Raw genomic sequence first — 26,998 nt, forward strand, 5'->3', positions numbered from 1 at the left:
ATAAGGATGTTGTTATTGATTGCTTTGCCATCTTTTGAGCCTCTTTGTGTACTCTCCTGTTTTGTTTTTCCATATAATAATAATATTAATAATAATAATAATAGGGCCCAGAAAGGTGGCTCACTTCCTGCTCTTCCAAAGGACCTGGGTTCAGTTCCCAGCACCCACATAGCAGCTCACAACCATCTGTAACTCCTGTCCCAGGGGATCCAATGCCCTCTCCTGGTCTCTACAGGCTCTTGAATGAATGTTGTGACCAGACGGACATGCAGACAAAACAGTCATACACATAAAACGTTAAAATAAAATATTTTTAAAAAGCTATGCCCTGATGGTGCCAAGAAGAGGCAGAGGCAGGCTGATCTCTGAGTTCAAGGCCAGCCTGATCTACAGAGTGAGTTCCAGGACAGCCTGGGCTACATAGAGAAACCTGGTCTAGAAAAACAACAAACAAAGGAACATGGTGAGAGGAGTGTGGTTCAGTTGGCAAAGTGCATGCCTGTCAGTCACAATGCCCAGAGTTCAAGCCCCAGCATCCCATAAAATCAGTCACTCAGGAGGTGGAAGCATTCATAGGCAGCTTTGTAAATCTCTCCAACAAGAGCTGGCGAGATGGCTCAGCAGTTAAGAGTACTTGCTGAGTTTGCTGGGGAGTTTTTGTCAACTTGACACAAACTAGAATCACCCAGGGAAGAGGAAGCTCAATTGAGGAATTTCCTCCATCAGATTGGCTGGGCGTGGAGGTGTGGTTGTCTGTGGGGCAGGATCTAGCTTAACAGTTGATGTAGGAGGCTCCAGCCCCCTGTGGGCAGTGCCACCCCTAGGCAGATGGTCTTGGGTTGTACAGGACACCTAGCTGAGCAAGCCGTGAAAGCAAGGCAGGAAATAGCCGTCAGCCTTCCTCCTTGGGCTTTCTTCAGTACCTTTCAGCTACCTGCCTTGAGTGCCTGCCCTGATGTCCCTTGGTGATGGGTTGTGACCTGGGAGCTGTAAGTTCAAACCCATTCCTCCACAATGTTGCTTTTGGTCAGGGTTTCATCACAGCAACAGAGAAACAAAGTAGAACACTGATTTTTCCAAAGGACCTGAGTTCAATTCCCAGCACCCACATCAGGTGGCTCGCAAGCACCTGTAACTCTAGATCCAACAGATCTGAAACCCTATGGCCTCTGCAGGCAACCTTCATGCATGTGAAAGCTCTCTCTGTCTCTCTGTCTCTGTCTCTCTCAAACACACCACAAATACATATCAATTAACTAAAAATAAAAGTACCTCTCCAATAAACTTATAGGAGAACCCTAGCTGTTCCCACTTTGCAGATGGGTAGAATGGAGGCTCAGGTTAGCTAGGTGACAATTGCTGAATGACAAGCCCAGGAACCAAACTGTAGATGGTCTGGCCTCGGATCCTGGGATCTTTCAGTGATTCAAGGTCCTCAGTGGTGTGCACAGGAGGCTACTGACAAAATAAAAGGACATACTTTGGTTTTCACTTCTAGAACTGTTCCTTGCTGTTACTTTTTGGCTTGTGCTTTCTCAGAGTGGGATGGAAACTTTCAAGGGCTTCTTTGTCGGGGTCTCTTTTGGTGGGGGGATGGGGCATGTGCTGCCTTTGATGAGAGCTTGGGGGAGTGATTTGTGTGACATTCGACAGCTTTATCTAGATCTGTCTTCTTTCCTGCTAAAAGCTGTGTGTTAGTTGAGACAAAAGGATGTTCAGGACCAATAAGATGGCTCAGCAGGTAAAAACACTGCATCAAAGCCTGATGACCTGGGTTGGATCCCTGGAACCCAGGTAAAGATGGAAGGAAAGAACTAACCCCCTGCCAGTTGTCCTGTGTCTTCAGCAGTGCACCACAGGAAGTGCATGTGCAAACACACACGAGCTAGTCATTACTAGTACTGTGAGCTTCCGTTCCTCTAGACCCCTGCCACGGTTCTGTTTAGACCTCCTCAGGACCTCAGGAGGCTGGTTTTCCTCTTCCCTGTAGTGAAGCACACTCATCTTGAAGCACACTCAATCTATGCCCAACACAACCCACCCAGCTCCATGGCTGCCCCTGCACCACTGTCTCTCTCTCACTCTCTCTCTCTCTCTCTCTCTCACACACACACACACACACACACACACACGCACACACACACACATACACACACACACACACACACAGCCTTGGCTACTGGGGTATGTGAAACCTTGTCTCCCAGCAAACAAAATAAAACCAAAGAGCGAGAAGCCAGGCCCAGCACTGGGGACAGAGGCAGGCAGAGTTTTGTAGCCAGGGATACATTACTTCCTTATTCTGTGCCAGTTGCTTCTTCCGAAGTGTAAGAATACAGTTGTCCTTATATTATTCTGCTTTTGATGGCTTATGTTTTTTTTTTTTAATGCATTTACATGGTAAGACAGTATTGCTTTAAATAAAATTAGCATCATGCCAAGGTCTAGGAGAGATCCAGGAAGTGTGATTTCTCACCCCGTTCCCTTACTGTAAACTTTAAATTCAGAGACTGGCCAATCATGGTGTACACTTTAATCCCAGCACTCAGGAGGCAGAGGCAGGCAGGTTTCCATGAGTTTGAAGCCAGCCTGGTCTACATAACAAGTTCTAGGCCAACCAAAGCTCTGTAGTAAGGCTGTGTCTCAAAACCAAACAAGCCAACAAATAAATAAATAGAAACGACTTTTACTTTCTCTGTATCCTGAATCTGATTTTAGTTTCTTCTTAACACAATTATTGAGTGCTTGCGGTTTGCTCGCTCAGCATCTGGTTGTATGGTGGGGCCGCAGGGTTAGACAATCCCTGAATGGAGCTTACTCTGGAAGGCCTGAGAGTGCAGAGAGGAGCTGTGGGGAACCACAGGAGTGGGAGGGGCTGGGTTTGGGGGTTTGGGGTAACCAGTACAGAATGGACTTGGCAATTTGTGATGTGCATCTCAGTTTTGCATTCTGAGCAGTTTGGAAGATGTGTATCCACCTGGCTGATAACGATTTTTGTCCTGTCGGGCTGGAAGCACTGAGTCAGGCTTCTTCCCTACAATCAAATAGCGCCAACCCCCTCACCACCCTCTCTTTGCCCCCCTTCTTTGGTAGCCTACAGGCTCTGAAATGCTTACAGACCTGCAGGAGCACAAGCTTCCTGCTCTTGTAGTGCCCTCTGCCCCTGTCCTACTACAACCCATGCCTCCTGGCAACCTGCCCCGCAAAGGACACTTCTTACCATCCTTTATCCAGAACCCTCCCCGCCCCCCAGTGAAGAAAGGTTTGTAGGGACCAGAACACCCCAGCCTGAAGCTGTGCTGTAAAATCCTGAATTGCGTAACAGCTGCATCATGGAGCGATTATTAGCCTTACTTAAAGATGTTCCATTTGCATGAGGATTAGCTTTGCGGTCCTTTAAATAGCTAGCTAGCTTTGCTGAAGCCTTCCTTGGTGCTGAGGAGAAAGGAGGGGCTGGAGAGAAAAGGGGGGCCTGCGAGGCAAGAGTTTTTGAGGCAGCCATAGGCCTGAGAGCCTTCCTTTCCTCTGAAATTCACCAGCTAGTCCTATTGCCTAATGACACCTTCTTATCTCTCAAGCCTGGCCTCACCTCCTGCAGGAAGCCTCCTCTAACCTCTCCTCCTCAGGAGTGCAAGTGGACGCTTCTCTGTGAATAATACTGCATTTTGTGATCCAATCGGACACATTAGGACACTTTACCACCTACCTAATGGCTTTATTGTCACTAATTACCTGGTGGGGGGGTTGTTTGTTTGTTTTTGTTCTTTGAAGATAGGGTCTAACCGGGTAGCTATGATTGGCTTGGAACTCACTACAAGGCTACATAGGCTGAGTTCAAACTTAGGGTAATCCTCCTGCCTCAGCTGAAGTGAGCCACCATACCTGGCTTCCCTGAATATCTTTAGGTGCAGAGTCTGTTGTATTTGACTCAATAAATGAGTGGTACATCAATATGAAATGCATGATACCTACTGTTTGTAGGAAGGACCTGTGTTTCCCCATAGGTGTACGGGTTGCTTGTAGAGAACCTTGTATTGACTCCCACAAGACCAAGAGAACACCAGCTCTGCTCTGGAAGGTATAAGCTCTCCAAAATGCTATCTGTGACTCTTCCCATCTATAGAGCCAAGTGCTCACTGAATAGGTTTCCCATTACAGACCTCAACCTAGCATTACAGTTCTCAACATAGCACTGAATCCCTGCATGCCCATCATAAGGCTTCCTTAAGCCTTGTGTCGCCATGGTAAACATCAAACTTTTTTTTTTTTTTTGGTTTTTTCGAGACAGGGTTTCTCTGTGTAGCCCTGGCTGTCCTGGAACTCACTTTGTAGACCAGGCTGGCCTCGAACTCAGAAATCCACCTGCCTCTGCCTCCGGAGTGCTGGGATTAAAGGTGTGCGCCACCACGCCCGGCGGTAAACATCAAACTTTTTTTTTTTTTTGGTTTTTCGAGACAGGGTTTCTCTGTGTAGCCCTGGCTGTCCTGGAACTCACTTTGTAGACCAGGCTGGCCTCGAACTCAGAAATCCACCTGCCTCTGCCTCCGGAGTGCTGGGATTAAAGGTGTGCGCCACCACGCCCGGCGGTAAACATCAAACTTTTTTTTTTTTTTTGGTTTTTCGAGACAGGGTTTCTCTGTGTAGCCCTGGCTGTCCTGGAACTCACTTTGTAGACCAGGCTGGCCTCGAACTCAGAAATCCGCCTGCCTCTGCCTCCCGAGTGCTGGGATTAAAGGCGTGCGCCACCACGCCCGGCTTCCAGACCCCACTCTTACATTTAGTTGTCACGTCTCTTGAGTCATCCTGGTCTGTGACATTTTCTTAGTTCCTTAGTTCTTGTGCCACTAATAGTTTTAAGGCACACAAGCTAGGTCTTTTCCAAGTCTTAAGCTGTGATGCTGAAAGGCCATGAAAGGTTAAAGTTGAATCCAGAACTCAGAAATAGTGGCTCTTTAGGAGCTCTGTGGGTGGGTCCCTGGAGCAGAGATCTGCAGATAGAAGTTCTTGGCCTCTTCCCTAAGCTAAGGTAATAAAATGCAGATGGAGGAAGACTGAGAGGGTGGGACAACTTTAATGGAAGTTGACACTTTGCAAGGCTTTTGAAGATAACATTCTCATTCAGTCCTCACAACACTTATTCTACCCTTAGTTTTGTTTTGTTTTATTTTGTTTTTTTTTACTGGCTTATTCCGGTTTGAAAGTAAAAGCTGGGACTTAGAGGAAATCAAGGACTTTCTGGAGGTCAGAGGAAGAGAGAACAGGCAGGTATTTGAACCTGGCCCATGGGCTCTGATGTTCCTCCCTTCTCGTGGACAAAAGGTTCCTGGGTGTTGTAAGTGGCAAAGCCTTGCCTTTGGCTCCTAGGTCATGGTCCCTGGCCCCTAACTTCTGGAAGCATAGCATTTTGACTGGCCAGACACAAGGAATAGAAGACAGTAAGTGTGGATTCCCAGTCTCTGTCTGTCATATTGATTCCAACCGTTGTTTTATCCGGCCTTTGATTCTGTCCTGTGGGTGATTTCACTTCTTGTTTGTTTGTTTGTTTTTTCAAGACAGGTTTTCTCTGTGTAGCTTTGGCTGTCTTGGAACTCACTTTGTAGACAGGCTAACCTCGAACTCACAGAGATACGTCTGCCTCAGCCTCCGGAGTGCTAGAATCAAAGGCCTGTGCCTTTATGTATGTGAGTACATTGTAGTTCTCTTCAGACACACCAGAAGAGGGCACCAGATCTCATTACAGATGATTGTGAGCCACTATGTGGTTGCTGGGAATTGAACTCAGGACCTCTGGAAGAGCAGTCAGTCAGTGTGCTCTTAACCACTGAGCCATCTCTCCAGCCCCGAGCTTGGGCATATAGAACACTGTGCAGATGTCAGGTTGTTTGTTTGTTGGTTGGTTTGTTTTTCTGGTGTCCTTACAACAGACCAGTGCCATGGAATTATTTCCTGGGACCAAGTTTACTGGTGCAGTATCTAAGGCTCAGTGGCATGTGATGGCATCTGAGGTATTGCTGCAAAGCTGGGAGCTGAGGCTGGACCCCCACGTGGTAGCTTACAGGTCCTACCCTTGCTGGCATGACTGGCACTCTCCTTCCTCCCTCTCATGCTGATTTCCCCAGAAGCAGAGCCTCAGTCTCCTCAGTGCTGGCGGAAGATAACCACCTCCATCTCCCTAGCTTGGGGCAGGACCACAGCCACAACCAGCAGCATCCCTGCAGGATGAGCTCTGAGTCCCGAGCCAACCGTAATTGAATTGAGGAATACCATTTTGATGGAACCAACCAGCTGTTAATTTATCAGATCAATAGTTAAACTTGAGGGTCAGTCAGTGGTGAGTGACAGCGTAGCCAAGGGCAACCCTTGCAGCAAGCCTCAGCCCATCCCACAGCAGCTTGGATTAGGGAGGCCAAAGCTGGTGATGATGTCACTCCTGCCTCCCCTTTTCAAGTGATAAAGTAGGACCAGGAGATCTAGCTTAGTGGGCGAGTGCCTGCCTAACACACACAAAGCCCCAGGGTCAAACTCCAGCACTGCCTTAAATAGGCATGGTGGCACAAGCTTGAAACCCTAGCTCTCAGGAAGTAAAGGCTAGAAGAGCAGAAGTTCAAGGCTATGCTCAGATACATTGCATGCAGAGCATGGTTGAAGGCTAGCCTGGGCTATATGGGCTTATGCTCTTGACAAAAAAAAATAAAATAAAAATTACAAATAGGGTGCACACGCGTGTGCCCTGCTTCCTCATTCTCTTCTTGTATCTGGTTCACTTTGTAGACCAGGCTGGCCTCGAATTCAGAAATCCACCCGGCTCGAGATGTCTAGTTTTAATATGGCATGTTAATTACGTAAGCCAAAGGGGGCTTTTGATTGCTGGACTGCAGTACTTCAATAACTGAACCTTAGCGGTCAGCCTCAGGAGGAGGAGGAAGTGGCCAAAGGAAGGGATAGACCCTGGTGACTAGCTTTAGGAACGTAATGGTTTTTAGCAAGGCAAAGGGAATGGGGGATGAAGGGTAAGTAAGGCCTGTCAGAGCCATGTTTGCCAAACCTGGGCCTGTTAGAGCCCTTGGTACTTCAAATGTGAAGTAAACAGAGATTATTGGGAATCTGATGGGGGGGGGGGGGTAGATCTGATAGTCACTCTCAGAAGACTGGGGGTCCAGCCTCTGTAGAGCATTGGCTGTCCCCCTTCTCAGACCCTGTTTCTGTACTGATACTCAGCCTGTGACCTCCACATCTTCTCAGGACTATCTGAAGCCAGTTTGGCACAACCAGTTCTCAGCCTGTCCTTATTACTTCTTATTCAATTAATACTTGTCTGTGTTTTAGTTAGGGTTTCTATTGCTGTGATAACACACTATGGCCCAAAGCAACTTGGGGAGGAAAGACTTTCTTCTTATAGCTTGCAGTCCATCATCCAGGGAAGTCAGGGCAGGAAGTCTGGAAGTAGGAACTGATACAGAGGCCATGGAGAACTGCTTACTGGCTTGCTCCTCATGGCTTTCTCAATCGGCTTTCTCATACACCCCAGAACCACCAGCATAGAGGTGGTGCCACCCACAAAGGGTGGGGTCCTTCCACATCAATCAACCAGTTTTTAAAATGTACCAAAGGTTTACCCATAGGCCTCTTTTCTCAACTGAGATTCTGTCTTCCCAAGTGACTCCAGTTTGTCACAAGTTGACACAAAACTAGCTAGCGCAGTCTATCAGAGTTCTAGGCATAGGCGGAAAGCAAGGGAGAAGCCAAATGGAACTCCTAATCTCATGGAAGAATAGGGTTTGATCTATGCAGCCAGAATAGGGCAGGTGGCTGTACCTTGGTAGAGCCAGGAACTGGCGTGGGGCAGACCCTTGACCCCAATCCCAACACAAGTGAGGGAGGAGGTGTTGTGTAACAATTTCCTCTCATTAAAAACAAACAAACAAGGCTGGGTGTGGTGGCGCACGCCTGTAATCCCAGCATTTGGGAGGCAGAGGCAGGCATATTTCTGAGTTCGAGGCCAGCCTGGTCTACAAAGTGAGTTCCAGGATAGCCAGGGCTATACAGTGAAACCCTAGTCTCGAAAACAAACAAACAAACAAACAAACAAACCATTCCCTCCTGCAGGGGAGTTCCTTAAGCAGGTAAACAACTAAAAAGTAGCCTCAGGAATTCCCTGAAATTGATAGGATTCACTAGGCTCCTCCCTGCCAGGGTGAATAAAAGCAGAGAGTTGCTTAAGAGAAAGTAAAAGTTAAGCTGTCAAGAAGACTCTCCCAGGAGAACAGCTCAGAGTTCTTGGAGATCAGACCAGCTGCCTGGAGGTTAGACCAACAACCACCTAAAGAGGACACTCTCCAGCTTGTTGAGCAGCCTGCAGGCTATGCAGTGTGTTCCAGGTTTCCAGCTTTTGGGAGCATGCTGGGTGGGTTTTGGTGATGCAGCTGTCTTTGAGTCATCTCTGCTCCTGTGAGTCACCCCAATAAAACTCCTTGATTCATCAAGCTGAACTTTGGTGGTATCCGTACTTTGCTTTGTTGTGGGTTCCCTTTCTATCTCGGATGAGAAGACCAATGTTATATCTCTCCAAGAAAAGTTTTGTCTCACAGCAGAAGGTCATCAGGCTGAGATGGGGCAACCCTGGAGGCAAGTGGGCAGGAAAAAACCAGCAGAGGCAGTGGGCTGATCCTGGACGGTCCCAGGTTGGGTAAAATTCCTTGGTTTATGAGTATGGGACTGTCCCCTTTGTACAATAACACACTTCAGTGTTTCTCTGACTTTGCAACCCCTGCCAAGATATTGATTCTTTCCCTCCTGGGCCTCAATTTCCTCAGTTGAAAAATGGGAAAACAAGAGCTAGGCACAGTCACACATGCCTATAATCCCAGTTGATGGTAGGGCTGAGACAAGAGGATTGCTATGAGTTCCAGGCCAGCCTGGTCTACGAAGTGAGTTCTAGACCAGTCTGGCCATAGAATGAGATCTTGTCTCAAAACTGTTAAAGGGCTAGGGTGAGTTTGGGAGGCAGTAAAGAGCAGGGGAGTGACAAAGCCCACCTCAGCAAGTTACAGTGAATGAACAACCTCATACATATGTGTCCTGTTCCTGGCAAAGAGCAATCCTTCTGTAACATTGTCAGTGTTGCTGTTACCAATATCAGACCTGGACTGCAACAATGTCAGTGATGCTGTTACCAAGATCAGACCTGGCTGCAACAATGTCAGTGATGCTGTTACCAAGATCAGACCTGGACTGCCAGTTGACTGTAGAGCCTGGTTCCTGTCTGTCTCACTGAATGAAGATGCTTTCTCATTTGCCTTGATAACACAAAGATAAAAAATTGGCCAAGGATAAGGGAAGGATGCTGAGCCCCATACGCAGCTAGTGTCACCTGTGCTGTGCATAAGGGCACATAGAAAGGGCCACTGCTGGGATCAGAGAGTGGATAGAAGTGTCCGTTCACTGAGCTTGCACACACTGCTTTTGGGGACTATGCATGAGCTGGCAGTAGTAATACACATGAGAATCTGGTTTGTGGCGGGATGGGGCGACAGCTGGGGTGTGAGGGGAACAGAGGTCTGCAGTGTGCACCAAGCACCTTAAGTGCTGACTTCCCTGGTTGTCCCTGGGATCCATAAACAGAAGTACAGTGCCTAGGGAAAAGAAGGTGCCTGTCATTCATTGCTACCTTTCTCAGCACTGGTCCGAGCTAACCAGGAGAGCTCTCCCACTTTAACAGCCATGGGTCTCCCTGTCCCTCCTGCAGCAGAGCTTCCCCTGAATAGCCTCCTTCTTTATTTAGGCCTCTAATCTGAGAAGTCTCCTCTCTGGGCACACCCATTGCCTGTTCTTTAGGATCCTCATCTCTGAATTTGCACCATGTGGTGCCTTATTATTGGTATTAGGGGCAGCATTGGTGCTTACATCCTATAGTCAGAGTATTGTGATGGTAACCCAACCAGAAGTTGATCTTGTTCCTCTAACAATTCAGGGAGGGTGTTTGACAGGGAAGCTTTACCAGGTGATCTGTGTCCCAGGCTCCTTCCACATTGTGACTCTACTGTCTCTTGAGTGCCCTTCTGAATCCTCTACCCGTGGCCTGCTGATGGGGCATGGAGAAAGGGGATACAGGGACAGAGTCAGGGAGGATGCAGTGAAGAACAGAGTGCTCTGGGAGAATTTTATGTGCCAATAGGAGAGTGGCTTACACCATCTGCCTGTTCTTATTTCATTGGCTAAGACCTGGTTGTATAAACTGATGACATGTCACTCTGTGGTGTGGTAGGGGAAGGTCTTTTTTTATTGTAGATATGAGAACAAGAACAGACAGAGGCATCTGGAAGAGTCCAGATCAGAGAAAGAAAAGAGTAGCCTGAGTATAGCCAGCAGACTGGATACATCCAAGGCTGTCTGTAAGAAAGCAGAGTAACCATAGATCAAGAGTAGAGAGGGCTCAGCAAGAGGAGAAGGAGCAGAGCATGGAGAACATGGTGAGAATAGCAGGGTTATATGGAGGGTGAGCTGCTGGGGGTTGGAAGCCCACGAGCTGGAGGGAAGGGAAGAGGTGAGAAGGGCTGGGATGCCAGCCCAGACTCTGAAATGTGTAACAGGGACTTACAGAGCCTGCAAGCCAGCATGGACTTTGATACTGTAGAGGCCACAGCTAGCCATGTGTCCCTTCTGCCAGAGGTGAGGAAAATGATTCCCTTTGGAAAAGGGGAGCTAGCTTTACATGTTCCTGGGAAACGCTAGCTTTTATCTATCCACCAGAAAATCCTCCTGTGGTTCAGGTTGAGCTCATTTCTGGATAGTTGGACTGCCTGGGGAATTGGAGTTCCCCTTTGGACCTGACACTAGTCACATGGTTACTTCCAATGCAAGGGCATCTTGGAAGGAGGATGGCTATTGGGTGAGCTCTTTGCTATCTCAACTGCATTTGTGTGTGTGTGTGTGTGTGTGTGTGTGTGTGATGTTTCATTGCATTAGTGACATCTTTGAGGAAAAGCCCCGTTATTTTCTGAACCACCATTTAAACTACACCTCATGATTAACTTCAGGTACATTCTCGTCACCCAGATGGCAAAATGTCCGGTGAGGGCGGGGCAGGGAATGTGCTGCCTAGAATTAATGCAATATGGTATTGTCTGCCCTTGAGGGCAGAGGTCTGTCAACTTTGATGACTAGAGGAACAAACAGTAGGTTGTATTGTAGATACTCAAAGGACAGCCATTGAATCATGCTTTCAAGGGCCTGAAGCCCCCTGTGTGGACTCACCTCAGGGATGAAGCCCTGCTCCGTGGTTTGAGCAGAGATGCAGCAGAAGAGCCTCCCAGAATTCTCTGCATCGGACTCTTGTTCTTTGTTGCTGCCGGCTTCAATATTCTTCTTTTCCACTGCACATTGGAAAGGTGCATGACCTTACTCAACAGTGGAACTCTGTGGCTTGCAGTCCCTGGCCCTGAGGAGGCAGCTCTAACACCAGAAGTCTTCTGGGAGGAGTTGGTAGCCTGTTGTGGGTCAGGTACCCAGCCCTGTCAGAGAGAGAGAGAGAGAGAGAGAGAGAGAGAGAGAGAGAGAAGTGTGTTGGGATTGGACGCCAGTCAGTTCCCCAGAAGCACCTGAATGATGGTACCTTTTGCCTGTGGGAACTTTCTCAGTGGAAGCAGCAGGTGTGTGAGTCTATGATTAAAGGGGATGGATGGACAGATATCTGGAGACAGATGCATGGAGAGAGGGTAAGTATAGACGTTCTACCCATTGCTAAGTAAGGATGGCAGAACTCCTCATGAGGACAAGAAGCTACCATGCACCAGGGTCGTCTCTGTGTCTAAGGTGTTGATTCTCAAGACTGCCCTGAGAGATGTGCATTCTCGTACTCTTGCTCATACCCCCATGCCATGAACGAGGAAGCTGACGGACCCATCGAGAGGTTAAATAACCCAGATCATGACCGGCAGAACTGGGGTTCAAGTCCCCACTGTCCAACTCGAGTTCAGCTGTAAGTCCCTGCCTGTGACTCCTGCGAGAAGAAAGTCAAGCGTGTTTCAGCAGCAGTCTGTAAGGTATCTAGGCCACATCACTAACTGACCCAGGGTGAAATATATAAACAGGTTCAAGACCGGTTGTAATAATAATTCACAAATATTCACAAATGCCATGTCGTCTTCAGTAGTCAGACTTGAGAGGTGGGATAGAAACAATTTTAACATTTACATTTTTTGCATTATATGTGAATGTGCCCGTGCCCACCCCCATGTGGATGGTGTGTGTGTGTGTGTGTGTGTGTGCGTGTAGTTTGTTCTTCTACCATGAGGGTCCTAGGAATAGAACTCAGATCAGCAGACTTGGCAGCAAGCGCTTTTACCTACTAAGCCATCTTGCTGGCCCTTTGAAGTTTTTTTGTTCATTTATATTTATTTTTATGTGTTTGGGTTTTGGTTGTTTTGTTTTTCGGTCCCTTTTTTTGTTGTTTCTGTTTTATTTTTGAGACAGAGTTTCTCTGTGTAGGCCTGGCTGTTCTGGCACTCACTCTGTAGATCAGGCTGGCCCTGAACTCAGAGATTGGCCTGCCTCTGCTTCTAGAGTGCTGGGATCAAAGGCCCCCCCCCCCCCCCCCCCGCCAGTGTTTGGGGTGTTTTGCTTGCATGTGTGTCTGTGCACCAAATGTGTGCCTCGCCTCATACCCCCAGAGGTCAAAGAAGGCATCATATGGCTGTGGAGCTGGGGTCACAGATCATCTGAGCTGCCATATGGGTGCCATATGGGGGTTGAGAATCAAACCATGGTCCTCTGGGCTGAAGTTCTTAAAGGTAATAGTGGCCACCTGTGCCACTGGACAGGGACCTCATCGCTGTCCCAAGGCAGCCACTCTGTCTAATGGTTTCTTCCAGACATCCCTTCTTCCTGCTCTGGTGTATACGGCCTGAAAACAGATGGATAAAAAGCCTCAATTGAAAGGCGCTAATTACCTATCATTATTTTCCCTCGCCGTAATTTGCGTGCAACGAGATTTCCATCAGTTGTCTGGGATCAGCCTGGTTTTGACTAATCTTTCAAGCGACATGGTACTTAATTACAGATTTCTGCCTGAGCTCTGGAGCATGTGAAAGGAGGAAGGATGTCACTGGCGCTGTTATACTGTTAAGCATTCAGTTGTCCTGGGTCCCAGTGAGCCCCAAGGCGGGGGTAGGGGGTGGGGGTGTGTGGGAACACCCTGTTGGGAAAATACTCCCAGGGAGGGGACTAAAAGTAAAATCCAGACTTCACAGAGGAAAAGTGTCTGAATAGCAAGGTGACCTGGAATGGTGGCAGGTGGGTGTGGCATCCTCTGTTACCTTAGTTTCCAGGGCAATTCCCCCAGCTCAAGGCGTCTAAGCCCTACACTTCTGGGGCCCTGCTTATCAACCTGTCTAGTCCTCTAGTGGCTGGGACAAGCAAGTTTCCCAGGCTATGGTTACCTAATCTAAAAGTGGCCAGGTTAGGCGGAGAACTTGAGAACCTGTGGATCAGTGGCTGCTGCTAGGCAGGTGTGTGCCTGTCAAACTCACAGCAAGGATAAAAAGCATCTTCTATTAAAATGAGCAATTCGGAGCCGGGTGTGGTGGCGCACGCCTTTAATCCCAGCACTCGGGAGGCAGAGGCAGGTGGATCTCTGAGTTCGAGGCCAGCCTGGTCTACAAAGTGAGTTCCAGGACAGCCAGGGCTATACAGAGAAACCCTGTCTCGGAAAACAAAAACAAAAACAAAAACAAAAACAAAAACAAAAGAGCAATTCGGGCTACTAGGGGAAAGGTTTGAATTCATGAAACTTCCGAATTTAAGAAAAGATCTGCATCTGTAGTTAATGGACATCAGTGCACAGAACCTGGATTATCATAACGCTAACATGCATTATCCTTGGCCCACCCATTTCTTCTCTTCTCCTTCCTCCTCCTCCTCTCCTTAAGTTCAATGTAGTAAGCACCAAGAAAGCTGGGACTTTGACAGTCACTTACATCCTGTGCACTGTTAAAGGCATGCTGCTTTTGTTGTTGTTGTTGTTTTTGTTTTGAGACAGGGTCTAATGGCCTTGAACTTTCTGATTGGTGAGGCCAGCCTTGCATTTCTGATCTCACCACCTCCCTCCCCCTGCTTCCATCACCCTGGTGCTGGGATTTTAGGCATGTACCAATGTGTCCAACCTTCCATAAGGGCTGGTTTTAAAGAGTCAGGAGCTCATGTGGTTGAGGCTGGTCTGAAACTCTTTGTAGCCAGCCTGCTGTGCATCCCTTGGCAGGAAGTTTAGGTGTGATCCTCCCAGGTGCCTGAGGGTCTGAGGCTCACCTAAGGGTCCCTGGCTTCCGGTTAGGTCAGCGATTACTGAGATGTGTGAGTCAGTATCTCAGACACCCCCCTGCCCCCCAGGTGGATTCGCAGTCCAGGTCTGTCGGTCCTCTTCATTTGCCAACTCCTCCTCATACTAGTATTTTGGCAAATTCCTTTCATTTTACCCTCAATTTTGGATGAGGGTGGGGTTTGTCAGCGAGCGCAAGTCAGCTACTTGCTAGATTTCTCTGGAAGCTCTCCGCGGGAATTAACACAGGAGCAGCACCCGGGCTTTGCCGGCTTGGGACCAGTGCTGTTTGGAGTTGGTTACCTCCTCAGCTCTGTCATCGAGACACCCCTGGGAAATAGAGGCTGTTCCACTCATGAGCACCCCAGGTCCAGAGAAGGCACTACCTGGCTACTCAGAAACAAATATACTTGGAGGCAAAACTGGTATGTTTGGCACAGATGTTTGCCCCTGCCCTCAGGTGCGAGGCATTGCCTGAGCAGAGAGCCAGATGGCTCTAGCTAGGGAGACAGGTTTTTTTTGTTGTTGTTGTTTTTGTTTTTTTCTTTTTCTTTTGTGACTCAGATTTTTTTTAGTGGTGGGAAAACCACACCCCACAGTAGAAAACAGGCAAGCCAATCTATACTGCCCTCCACCTGCCCACCCACTAGCAGGTTACCTCGAATAGACCTGTCCCAGGATTCCTGCTAAATTTATGAGTACCAGTTCTCTTCCTAGCATTTGAGGTTCTCCTAGTTCCTTTGTAGGTAAAGAACCTTCAGCCCTGTGTAGTGATGTCCAGCAAGATGGAGGCCACATTTAATCAGAGGGTAATGACATTGAGGCCAAGGTGGCTCATTGGGCTCCAGTTACCAGGCGGATCAAAGAGAAATGATGCCTCGTGGGGCTTCGACCACCAGTGATTGCTCTTGCAAAGGCCATGAGATGGGATGCCTCTTCCCTTCCCACAAGGAGTCAATAGTTATTGATCCAGCCAGCCCCAGACGAGGGACTGGCCTGAGCCCCCGCCTAGAGCACATCAGGCTTGCCTCATACTCTCATCCAGAGACTGTACCCTTCCTGGACTTCTGCTTGGTAACCTATCCACAGTCACCTCTAAAATCTTTTCATTTTTAATTTTTTTCTCCTTTGTGATTTTTTACTATGTTAGCCCTCCTTGGCCTAGGACTGAGCTGTATACCAGGCTGGCCTTGAATTCACAAAGATCCACCTGCTTCTGTGTCCCAAATGCTAGGATTTGGTATGTGACAACTTTTTGGAGCAGAGTTTCCAGCAGCCCTGGCTAGCATCCTACTCAACTCACTGTGTACCTGAGGCTAGCCTTGAACTTCAGACCCTCCTGTCTCTACCTCCCAAGTGCTGGAGTTGTTGGCAATCGCTGTCAGGCATGAGTTTTTGCAGTATGGGGGATGAAGCCCAGGCCATTATACAAACTGGGCAAGCACTCTACCAGCTAAGCTATATGCCCCACCTCTCCCCTACCAGCTAAGCTATATGCCCCACCTCTCCCCTACCAGCTAAACTATATGCCCCACCTCTCCCTTCCCTTCTTAATATCAGTAACTGACAGAAAGCGCAGTAGACTCTAATCTGAAAATCTGAGATCAAAATTTGCCCCCAAATCTGAATTCTTGTTTTGTTTTGTTGAGTCCAAGGTATCATACACGGTTTTTACCTGAATTGTATCCGAAGTAGTAGGCAAGTATTTCTAATAATTTAAAACTTGTATTCATTAAGTCATTAGACTTGTAGCATCAGGATAGTTTTCCAAAAGCTCGGGATTTGGGGGCTGGCCCTGGGTTTCATCCCCAGAATTTAAAAAACTAACATATAAAATTACTTTCTGGCAGATTGATAGCCTTTGGAGAAAATAAATCCCTTGCATGCTAGACTTTCCCATCTTCCAGGTCGTATTATTTGTATTCAAATATCCCAAAATCCAAACAAACAAACAAACAAAAACAAAAAACCTCAAATCCAAAATACCTTTTGGTCTGAGGCATTGCATTACAAACTACTCAATCAGTGATCTGCAGTCTGTGTTGAGAGAAATGGGGAGGAAGGTTTAGTGGGGCGGAACTAAATTAGTGGTCCCGGGAAGAACTGAATTGCTTGGGGAAGACTGGAAAGTATGGACTGTTATTCTTAAATACTTTAAATTCCTTCCATTCTCAATGAATGGCTTCTCATCCCAGATGAGACTCACACCAGTCCAAAGTGTATCCTGTCCCCACACCCTGCCTTGTGTGTAAGCAGGTGCTGCTGACTGCGGGTAAGGAAGGCACTTCCTTCCCCCTCTCCCCCCCTGCCCTCCCCCCATCCTCCACCTCCCGCAGCCAAACTTCCTGAAGAATTGTCTGCCTTCACTTCCCCTCTGGCCATTGCAACACTACATCCATCCCCACCATAAAGGTGAGCCCGCTCTGGAGCCAGGCCACCTCCTAATGACTAAAAGAACAGAGGACACCAGCCCCTTCTTCCTCAGGTTCACCTTGTGGCCCCAGATGGCTCTGACCATTACATTTGCAACAGGCTCTTTTTAGTCTCTTCAGTGTGCATGTGTTTGAAGAGGGGGTGCCTGTATGTTTATGGGGGCTAGAGGTTGACATTGGGTATCTTAATTATAATACACTTTTTTGTTTGTTTTGAGACAGGGTCTCAGCCAGAGGAGGTGGCACATACCTTTGATCTCAGTACTCAGGAGGCAGAGACAGGTGGATCTCTTGAGTTTGAGGCCAGCCTAGTCTACAGACTAGTGAGTTCCAAGACAGCCAAGAATATATAGATCCTGTCTCAAAAAAAAAAAAAAAAAAAAAAAAAGCCGGGCGTGGTGGCGCACTCCTTTAATCCCAGCACTCGGGAGGCAGAGGCAGGCAGATTTCTGATTTGGAGACCAGCTTGGTCTACAGAGTGAGTTCCAGGACAGCCAGGGCTATACAGAGAAACCCTGTCTCGAAAAAACAAACAAACAAACAAAAAACAAAACAAAAAAACACTAAAGAAATAAATGCAAAGAAGAGAGAGAGAGAGAGAGGGGGACGGAGGAAGGGAAGAGGAGGGAGGGGTAGGTGTGGGAGGAAAGTAAATAATGACATCGTTAAGTCATATGCCCCTCTACTGGGAGACAGATACTAAATTACTGGCTGCTTATCCTACACCAGCTCTGACTGAGACCAGGATCCGGTGAAGGTTTCTGAATCAAGACACAAGGCTGGGGAGGAAGCCAGGGCTTGGGAGCACAACCTGACCCCTCTAGTGTCTTTCAGTCAGAGCAGGCTTAGTTTCAAGACTGGGAAGGCAGAGGAAAATTGTGGCCCATACCCTTCCAGGAGAAGCTGCAGCCTCCCCTCCGCTCTCCCTCCTGGTAAATGCTTCTTGTGCCTCCAGAGATGAAGGGGAGCAGGGGCTTATAGGGCACACTCAACAGAAGCGGCTGCTGGGACTTCCTGTGTCAGGTGTAAATTGGGAAATCTGTGGTGCTCTCAGAGCCTTTGGAAGGTTGGGTGGAATTACAGGATTTGTGAGTTCTGGTTCCCCCAGGCCTTCACACTGAGCCCAAGGTGCTGCGGAGAGGAACACAGCTGAAAGCAGTCAGCAGGGAAAGCTAGAGAGGGTCAGGCATTCAGTCGAGAGGAGTCAGCTGCCCAGGGAGAAGGACAACGCTTTAGGCCGTGTGCTCAGGCAGACTCCCCTCCAGATGGTGCCCTGCTATTCCCTCAGGATACCTTGTTGGTGGTTAGACGAGTGGTCGGTAGCCAGGAAGATCACAAAGCATCAGTCAGAGATGCAGAAAGGATCCAGAGGAGACCCTTAAGTGGGGACCCACCGCTTATGATGCAGAGAATGGTCAGAAGGAGAGGATCCCCAGGGTTGAAAGGAACATTCCATCTAGAACAGTAGGGACCTGGGGACTCAGTCTTTACCAACTACGAACGTGGGCTTGCAAGCTGGAGTGCTGGGCCTTTACTGGGCCTTTCATTCCAGTACCTGAAGCTCGCCCTCTCTAGACAAGTTCATGTGCAGGTGAGTGAGTGACACCCTCAGGAGGTGTGCTGAGTGTCATTGCACTTTAGTGGGACCAAAAGCCCAGTCACATTACCAACTCTGTGGTCTCGGTTTGAGGCTAGACTAGGAATTGCTATGTGGGTGTAATGATAAAGCCCCTGTCCCCATTCCCTCTGGAGTGACCCTTTTCATGGGCACTTTACTAAAACGAGGAGCTCACAAGCAAGTTACCTGTAAGTGGCACAGGAGGAACGGATCGCCACCCATCCCCGCAGCTCTGAGATCTTCCTTCCTACCCAGGAGTCTTTCTTTCTGTGTTGTTTCCCCTGCTCTCTTTCCCTTGTTCTGGGTGCCTAAGCCGGTACGGACTCTCTCCACTGAGGCAGGCCTGGGATCAAGGCTACTTTCAGGGATCATACCTCTAGACAGTTTTGTTTCTTGGAGACAGGGTCTCTCTTTGCAGTTCTGGGATACTTTGTGTAGACCAGACTGGCCCCAAACTCGAGATCTTCCTGTCTCTGCCTCTGAGGTACCACAATATTTGAGACCATCTACTTAGGCCTCCTGCCTCAGACCCAAATCCTAACTGAACATGTCGAACAACCAGGTTCCCCTGAACGGTCCTTCAATCCAGTCCCCTTTATATGAACTTAGCTGGAGAGACAGAACTCCCAGTAATGGGAAAGGCATGGTTAACCCACAGTTTTCAGGGGTCCCAGAAGATCTGCCTCATTGGTGAGTCCCCAAAACATTCCAGAAGGTTCTGGGCAAACAAAACAAAACAAGGTGAAAGGATGATCGTAGGTGATGAGCAGAGTGCTTTTGGGCTTTATGTGAGTTAGGGGTGGGTGGGTGTTTAATCTCTAAAAGAAAAAAAAAACAACTCTGGCTAAGTGTTACATGGTGGCATGCCAGGCTTTGAGGAGCATACATACCTTTAGTCCCAGCACTCAGGTGGCAGAGGCAGGCAGATCTCTGTGAGTCTGAGCCTAGCCTGGCCTACATAGTTCTAGGCTAGCCAGAGCTACACAGAGGGACTCTGTAAATTTACACGGTGGTACAGACCTGTAGTCCCAGTTTGTTCCTGGCTGAGGCAGTAGGATACAGAGTTTGAGGTTAGCCTGAGCTACTTAATGAATTTTAGGCCAGCCAGGGCTTCTCTCAGAGGTTCCATCTCAAAAAGAGAAGGATTAGGAAGCAAGGGGGGGGCGGGGCTGTGTAGAATTAGGTTTGACTGATACCTTCATGCGTTCTCATGGAGACAGCCTTTTGGGGACTGGGGGTGCTGGATGCAAGCTGGATTATCTCAGCTAAGAAGGAAAAATAGAAGCCAGAGCAATGGTGGAGCGGATTCCCCCCCCCCCCCCCGGGCAGGGGCAGAGACAGGGGGAATCTCTGAGTTTGAGGTCACTCTGTTCTACAGAGCAAGATCTTGGTGGCCAGAACTACACAAAGGAACCCTGCCTCGAGAAACAAGACAAAATAAACAAAAAAGCAGAAAAAGAGAAGACAGGATCAGGAATCACACTTTAGATTGGACCGCCATTATCCAGCCGGAACCGTCATTATCCAGCCCGGACCGCGGAGGGGGGGGAGGGGGTAAACTCACTTGGTGCCTTTTGGTTAAACGGTCCCTCTTGGTCCAGTTAGAAAACTTGGCAGTCTTGGTGACTGTGAGGTCCTATTGAAGCAAATCCCAAGCTTGGACTTCACAGCTCTTTGGGACAGGCACATGGTCAGCTTCCATTTTTTGTCAGGTAGGCAGGTTGGCCAAATATTTAGGAGGGACAGCTAACATCTTGCCATCCTTAGGCCAGCAATTTGCAAAAGACAGGGTGTCTGATTTGAAGTTTACGAATTCAAAGTTTCTTAGAACTCTGAAGTCGCAGAGACTTTTCTGGAAAGCAGCTACAGACCTGGCCACCCTTGCAGCTCTCCTACGTCATACCCGTAGACACGCCCATGTGGCCCGCCCACTAGGGCCGTAGCCCCGCCCAACCTCTCACCTCGCTCGGAACTGACTCCCGCGTTCTGTGTTCACAGGCTGCTGAACCGAATGTCGTCCGAAGACAGGCACCTGGGCTCTAGCTGCGGCTCTTTCATCAAGACGGAGCCATCCAGCCCGTCCTCGGGCATTGATGCCCTCAGCCACCACAGCCCCAGCGGCTCGTCGGACGCCAGTGGTGGCTTTGGCATGGCCCTGGGCACCCACGCCAACGGTCTGGACTCGCCGCCTATGTTCGCAGGTGCGGGGCTGGGAGGTAACCCGTGCCGCAAGAGCTACGAGGACTGTACTAGTGGTATCATGGAGGACTCGGCCATCAAGTGCGAGTACATGCTTAACGCCATCCCCAAGCGCCTGTGCCTCGTGTGCGGGGACATTGCCTCTGGCTACCACTACGGAGTGGCCTCCTGCGAGGCTTGCAAGGCGTTCTTCAAGAGAACCATTCAAGGTGCGTGGTGGGCAGCTCAAGACCTGGATTCAGGCTTTGGGTGGGGACCTTGGTCTACAGGTCTAGTTGGGTTATTCTCTAAATTCCAAGTCTCGTTTCCTGGGGGCAGAGGTGCTCTTAGAAGTCTCCTGATCTGTGTCTCCATGTTTCTCACTCTGGGATCCTAGACAAGGATTTCAACTCTAAGACTCATAGATATACCATGTTTCTTCCTGCTTGGTCCCTGAAACGCCGTAGAAAGAGCCACAGAAATACCTGATCCTGGACAGCTCTCAACATGCATGCTGTCCATTGCATGAGCCCTCCCTCCAAAAGCCTATTTGTGTGTGTGTGGGGTAGGGGGGGGGATGAGGGGAGGAATAGGTGTTAACTATTATTTGACTCACTATCTCATACTTTTGGCTGTCTTTTTGCTTCTATCTTAATCACACCTGTAGAAAGGTAGGCCCGATTTCACGTGGGCAGGAGCTGACTGGGATCCTGGAAGCTCTGGGCTCTTTTTCCATACATTTGCATATCACTAGGGTCACATGCTGATAGCCCTTGGGTATTCAGCTCTTTCATCTGGGTGAATGTGTTCGGGAGTCCTGGAACCTCCCTCTGTGCAGGTGAGTGGGGGATAATAATGGTGGATCCAGTCCTCATTGGGTGATATTCTTTCTGGCCCTGTGGGGCTGGGAACGAGAATCCTAATGCTTCAGACTTAGTGGTGAACACTTAACTGGCAGCTGTTGGTCAGTCAAGACGTCTGGCGAGCACCATCTATGCAGGTAACCTAGAAGGGCCAATTCCCTCCAGCCTAGGCAGACACGCTCCCATACCCAAAGATGCTGGCCATTTCTCCCATTCTGGCTCCCCACCTTCACCCCCCACCTACATTCCATTTACCTTCCCATCCCCCCCCCCATCCCCTACCCCACCTCCACCCCACCCCACCCCACCCCACCCTCCTTGTCCTGCCTTTTGGCTTCAACATCATTCTGTTCAACTATTCTCACCTGACCACTTTTGGAAGGCATTGGCTAAGCTTCCCTAGGGTGATTCTGTTTATTCAACAGGCTTATGTTTGTTAATCTCATTGGATAATGATCTATTAGACCAGTTGAGGGCATTAAAGGTTGGGTATATTTACAATTCTACTTAACCATTCGGAGGCTGGGCTAACCCACCAGGCTTCTGGGTCAGACTGACACTTGAAGCAGCTCTTACCTGTGAGCTCAAGCTTGGGTGTGCTGCCTCAGTTCCTTTATGTGCTTTACAGAGTGAGTTTTATTTTTAGGGTTTTATGTAGCCCTCTGTAGGCTCAATTTATTGTGTTAGCAAGACTGGTCTCCGATCGCCTTCTTTACCTTCCAAATTTCCACGTGCAGGGACTATGGGACGTTCTATCATCACCACACCTCGATTTTCCTTCCTCTTCTTCCTTTCCTCCTCCTTTTCTTTTTTCCCTATTGGGAATTGAACTGGTTGTGTGTGCTTATCAAGGCATGCTTGTAGAAATCAGAGGACAACTTGCTGGAGCAGGTCCTTCCTTTAACACGTGGGCGAAAGCGTATCAGGAGCCTTGGCAGTAAGTGTCTCTCGCCACTGAGCCATCATGCTGGCCCCTAGCTTAATGTTCATTGCTATTTTTACTTTTAACAATATCACTTACCGTACACTTTTACTATAACATCAAGTTCCATCGTTCGGAACAAGCTTTGTCATAGGTGTATATTTAAATAAAGTAGTATAATTACTTTGATCTAATAAAATTTAGATTACTAAACTATTTTAGGGCCTCTGAGATTGCCTAGTGTAAATATGCCTGTCACCAAGCCTAATGACCCACGTGACCCACGTGGTGGGTAACTTATGACCTCACATGCACACACACGGGCACACAAAATAACTAAACTACATTTAGTCCATTGTGGTCATGAATAATATTTATTTGGTGTTTTGTGACAGGATCTTACTGTATAGTCCTAGCTCACCCAAAACACATGAGACCCACCTGCCTCAGTTTCCTGAGTACTGGGATTAAAGGAATACACTAGCTGGGCAATGGTGGCGCATGCCTTTAATCCCAGCACTTGGAAGGCAGAGGCAGGTGGATTTCTGAGTTTGAGGCCAGCCTGGTCTACAGAGTGAGTTCCAGGACAGCCAGGGCTACACAGAGAAACCCTGTCTCAAAAAAAAAAAAAAAAAAAAAAAAAAGGGCTACACTAACAGGCCTGGCCACGAATGATTCTCCCCTTCCTACAGAGTTTTGCTCTGTAGCTCTTGCTGTCCTGGAACTTGCTGTGTAGACCAGGCTGGCCTCAAACTCAAAGACCCCTGCCTGCCCCTGCTTCCCGAGTGCTGGGACTTCAGGCCTGTGTCACCACCGCCCAATATGAACAAAATCTCCCTTAGAATCTTTTTGCCGAGCCAGCCTGCCTATGTGTAGGCTGAACACATACGGCCATCTTGTTGTATACTAGGAGCAGAGACAAGCAGTGAAGGCCCCTTGGGCTGCTCCTGCTTTGTAGCCCCCTTTTGGTGCTGGGATGTGACTCAGGATATGGCACACGGGGCATTTGCTGCTCTATACCCCTGCCCTTGGGTGGAGGGGACCTCACGGTCTTTACAGGTGAAATGAATGGTATGGCAGATGGGTGTGTCTCTTGCTTCAGCTGGTGCCCAGAGCTTACATTGAGCAAATGCTGGCCACATATGTTTGAAGCATGGCATGCTACCGAAACACGGGCTTTTCCTTGTTAAATTGGGAAGTGACCTTGCAGGTTTGTTTTATACTCCTTAAAATTATTATTATTATTTTTTTTTTTTTGAAAATGGGATTTTAGAAGACAACGTTTTCTCCTTTACGTGGGTTTCTTTAAATGGGGCAGAGATATTCTAGATCCGATTTTCTAGGAACCAAGGCTGGTATGTATAGACCTAGAGCCTCTGCCACCCCCTTTCCCAGGTACCTAGGGAAGATCTGTAAACAGTATTAATTACGTGCTACCGTGAAAAGGATACAGATCTTCTTCCTAGAAGTTGGCTGAATATCGTGGCCCTTATCTCCGGGAGAGGTCTGAACTCATTACAAGACTCCCTCCTCTCCAGAGTAGGGGGAAAGCTAGCTTAAGGCCAGAAGTTGGCCGGATGCTCTCGCCTTATTAACTCTTTAGTTTTGTGCTGACGAAGATTGCTATCACCCTGTAGCCCTTGCGGGCTAGCTGGTCTGCCTCTGCCTCTCACCCCGTGGTCCCGTGGTTTCGCAATTCTCTAGGATGGTTTGATTGTTTCCGAATGGAGTCAGCAGCAAAGGAATGAAGCATTTACTCAGACATTCCTACACAGTACCCAGCAGGAATTTGAGACCTGCTGAGGAATTTTGGTGTCTCCAAAAAAAAAAAAAAAAAGACAATGCTAAGTGCCTAGGGGTCTGCAGGATCTGCAGGTGTGACAGTCAGCTGCAGAACGCGGCAGCTTTCTCTTAAGCAGGGTGATGCAGACCATTTTTCTTTGTGTGCACGGTCAGGGAGGGTATTTCCAGGACTGAGGCGCTGTATGGGCTCAGTTTTGTTTGTTTGTTTAACTTTTGAGACCTGGTTAGCCCAGAATTTGCTATGTAGTCCAGGCTGGCCCTGAATTCCTAGATCCAGCTGCCTCCTTCCCGTGTGCTGGGATTGGAGTGGCACAGTGCCAGACTGGAACCTAAACTTTCTCGAGGGCAAAGCTAGAGTTCTATGGAACTACACATCTCAGCTGCGGGCCTTCTTTTAAAAGTCTGGCTTTGTGAGCTGGTGTAGTGATAGAAGCCTCTGAAGCCCTGGGAGGCAGTGGGAAAGCCAGCCTGGTCTATATTAGCACGTTTAAGGCCAACCTGGGCTACATAGAAAAAGGTTTAGTCTGTGGATTGACAACCAAGCACCTGTTAAAAAAAAAAAAAACAAAAAACTTCTGTAGGCTCTGAGCACAGCAGAGGCCCTGACTCTGCCATCCCTTCCAGTTAGAAATTTCTGTCTGCTCCGTCCTTTGAGGAAGGAAGTTTACAGAAACCAGCACTTGATGACAGACATTGGGAGACCGACCACCCCTGGTGGTTCATCCTCTGGGCTTGGTTGCAGATGAAGAAGAGGGGTAGCTTGCCTGGACTAGCGACTAGCGACTAGTGACTTAGCCTGCCTTCAACTTTTGTAAATCAAGTAGTTGATGGGACCCAGACACTAGCATTGACTTATTGTCCCCAACACGTGACTGAGTTGAAACAGCTGTCTGTTGGACCCCAAAAGCCTAGACCTTTATTTTACTAACCACCCCTTCTAGAGCAAGGTACAGTCTGTCCCCCAGCTTCTGCCCTTTCAAATCAACTCCAGTGGTGTAAGTGGAATGTCAGAGCTGGGAGCTGCTAGGAGCATAGCCCAGAACAGATGAGCTCAGAGATAATCAAAGGCACCTTACTGCCGACAGACTAGTGGCTCCAGGCAGAGGGAAGATGGGGGTCTGATTGAATTTGCTAGCATATCTAAAGGAGGGTTTGTGACTGTCCAGGACGATTAGCCTGCCCTTGGAGCAGAGAGACTGGCAAAGGTGCCTTCCTGCCCAGGGAAAAGGAAGCTGAAGCTAGGGGCAGCCTGGGTGTGATGTATTCAACGTTCAGGTGATATGATTAATATCTTCCTGACTATGACCTAGTTCTCTCAGTCAAGTTATGAACTTTCTAGCTAGGTAGACAGGTCAGTTTCTCAAGTTACAGGCTTTGTTTCTTTCTGTCTCTGGGGCTTAGACATCAGGCTCTTGAACTTGGGCAATGGGAGTCTGCCCCCTCACAGACAGCCCCTTTCTGTGGCTGGTATCATCTGACTTGTGGGGCCTTAGGGGTCAGATTCCTGCCTGTGATGCTGACGCCAATCCCATACTGATCAAGGCTGTAGATGTTAGGTCTGAAGAGCAGCTCCAGGGCCCTGTCAGTCAACCTTGACCACACTAGCAGTGACTGCCTAGCTTTTCACCGAGCATGATCCTTCTGTTGCTTTTAAATGCATACATAGACGCCTCCAGCCCTCAAAATGCTCTCAACCCTCAGCCTCCCTCCCTTCTTCCCTTCCTCCTTTCAGTTATTTTTAATGGTTACGATAGAGGGGCCATTTTCAGTGAGGTTCCCTCTTGGAGCCTCTTAAGTCTTTACCTATTACCAGCCCTTAGGATAGCTCAGACACTGTTAGCACTGGTCTGATTTCCTGAGAGGGCAGGAAGCTTAGATTTGGAATCTCATGATGCAAGACAATTATTTTTTAGACAGAACTTCAAACTTGCAGTAATTCTCGGATCAACCTTTAGTGACAGATGGAGACCAAAGGTGAGGGAGGGTCTGGGAAGAAATAGCTCTCAGGGTAAGTTGAGGCCCAGGTAAGAACTCTGAGGACCAGTGCTGTGAGCAGAGGAAACTTCAGGTATTTCAAGGACCAAACTGTGACTTTGTGAGCCAGTCAGTGAAAGCATCGTCTCAGCTGCTCCAGAGGCCAAAGCAGGATTGCTTGAATCCCGGACGTTCAAGGCCAGCTTGGATCTGAGGTATCATAAAAAACACCTCCTTAACAATGATACTTGTGCACCTGGGGGAGGGTTGTCTGCACATGCATGCCTGGTGCTTATGGAGGCCAAAGGAGGTCCTCAGATCTCAGGAGCTGGAGGGAGTTAGAGGCAGTTGTGACACACACACACACACACACACACACACACACACACACACACTCACACACCTTTTTATTTGAGACTGAGTTTCTCTGAGTAGCACTGGCTGTCCTGGAACTTGCTCTGTAGATCAGACTGGCCTCAAACTTAGAGATCCTCCTGCCTCTACCTCCTGAGTGCTGGGATTAAGGACACCTGGCTAAAGTTGTGAGCCCTTTAATGTAGGTTCTAGGAACGGAACTTGGGTCTTCTGCAATAGCAGTATGTGTCCTGACTCACTGAGCCATCTTTCCAGCGGCCACCTCCACCCCTTCATTTCCTTTCCTTTCCTTTGCTTTGCTTAAGGGATAAGGTCTCTCTTTGTGGTCTCGGTTGGTCTAGAACTTGTGTAGAGCAGATCTTCCTGCTTCCACCTTCCAAGTGCTGGGATCAAAGGTGTGCACTACCTACGACCTCTGCACTGATATCCCCCCCCCCAAGAGTGGGAACTGGGAGCCGGGCGTGGTGGCGCACGCCTTTAATCCCAGCACTCGGGAGGCAGAGGCAGGCGGATTTCTGAGTT

General features: G+C 48.5%; 1 protein-coding gene across 5 annotated transcripts in view; it reads left to right on the forward strand.

Moving 5' to 3' along the window:
* Esrrb (estrogen related receptor beta) overlaps positions 1–26,998 on the forward strand; it is a 159,101-nt gene that overhangs the window by 91,272 nt on the left and 40,831 nt on the right. For all 5 annotated transcript variants that reach the window (XM_029484330.1, XM_029484332.1, XM_021179323.2 and 2 more), the window contains one exon: positions 20,360–20,769. In XM_029484330.1, the coding sequence (XP_029340190.1) occupies positions 20,360–20,769 (410 nt within the window). The remainder of the gene's footprint in view (positions 1–20,359; positions 20,770–26,998) is intronic.

Source organism: Mus caroli, chromosome 12 (genome assembly GCF_900094665.2).
Source record: "Mus caroli chromosome 12, CAROLI_EIJ_v1.1, whole genome shotgun sequence".
Taxonomy (NCBI): Eukaryota; Metazoa; Chordata; class Mammalia; order Rodentia; family Muridae; genus Mus; species Mus caroli.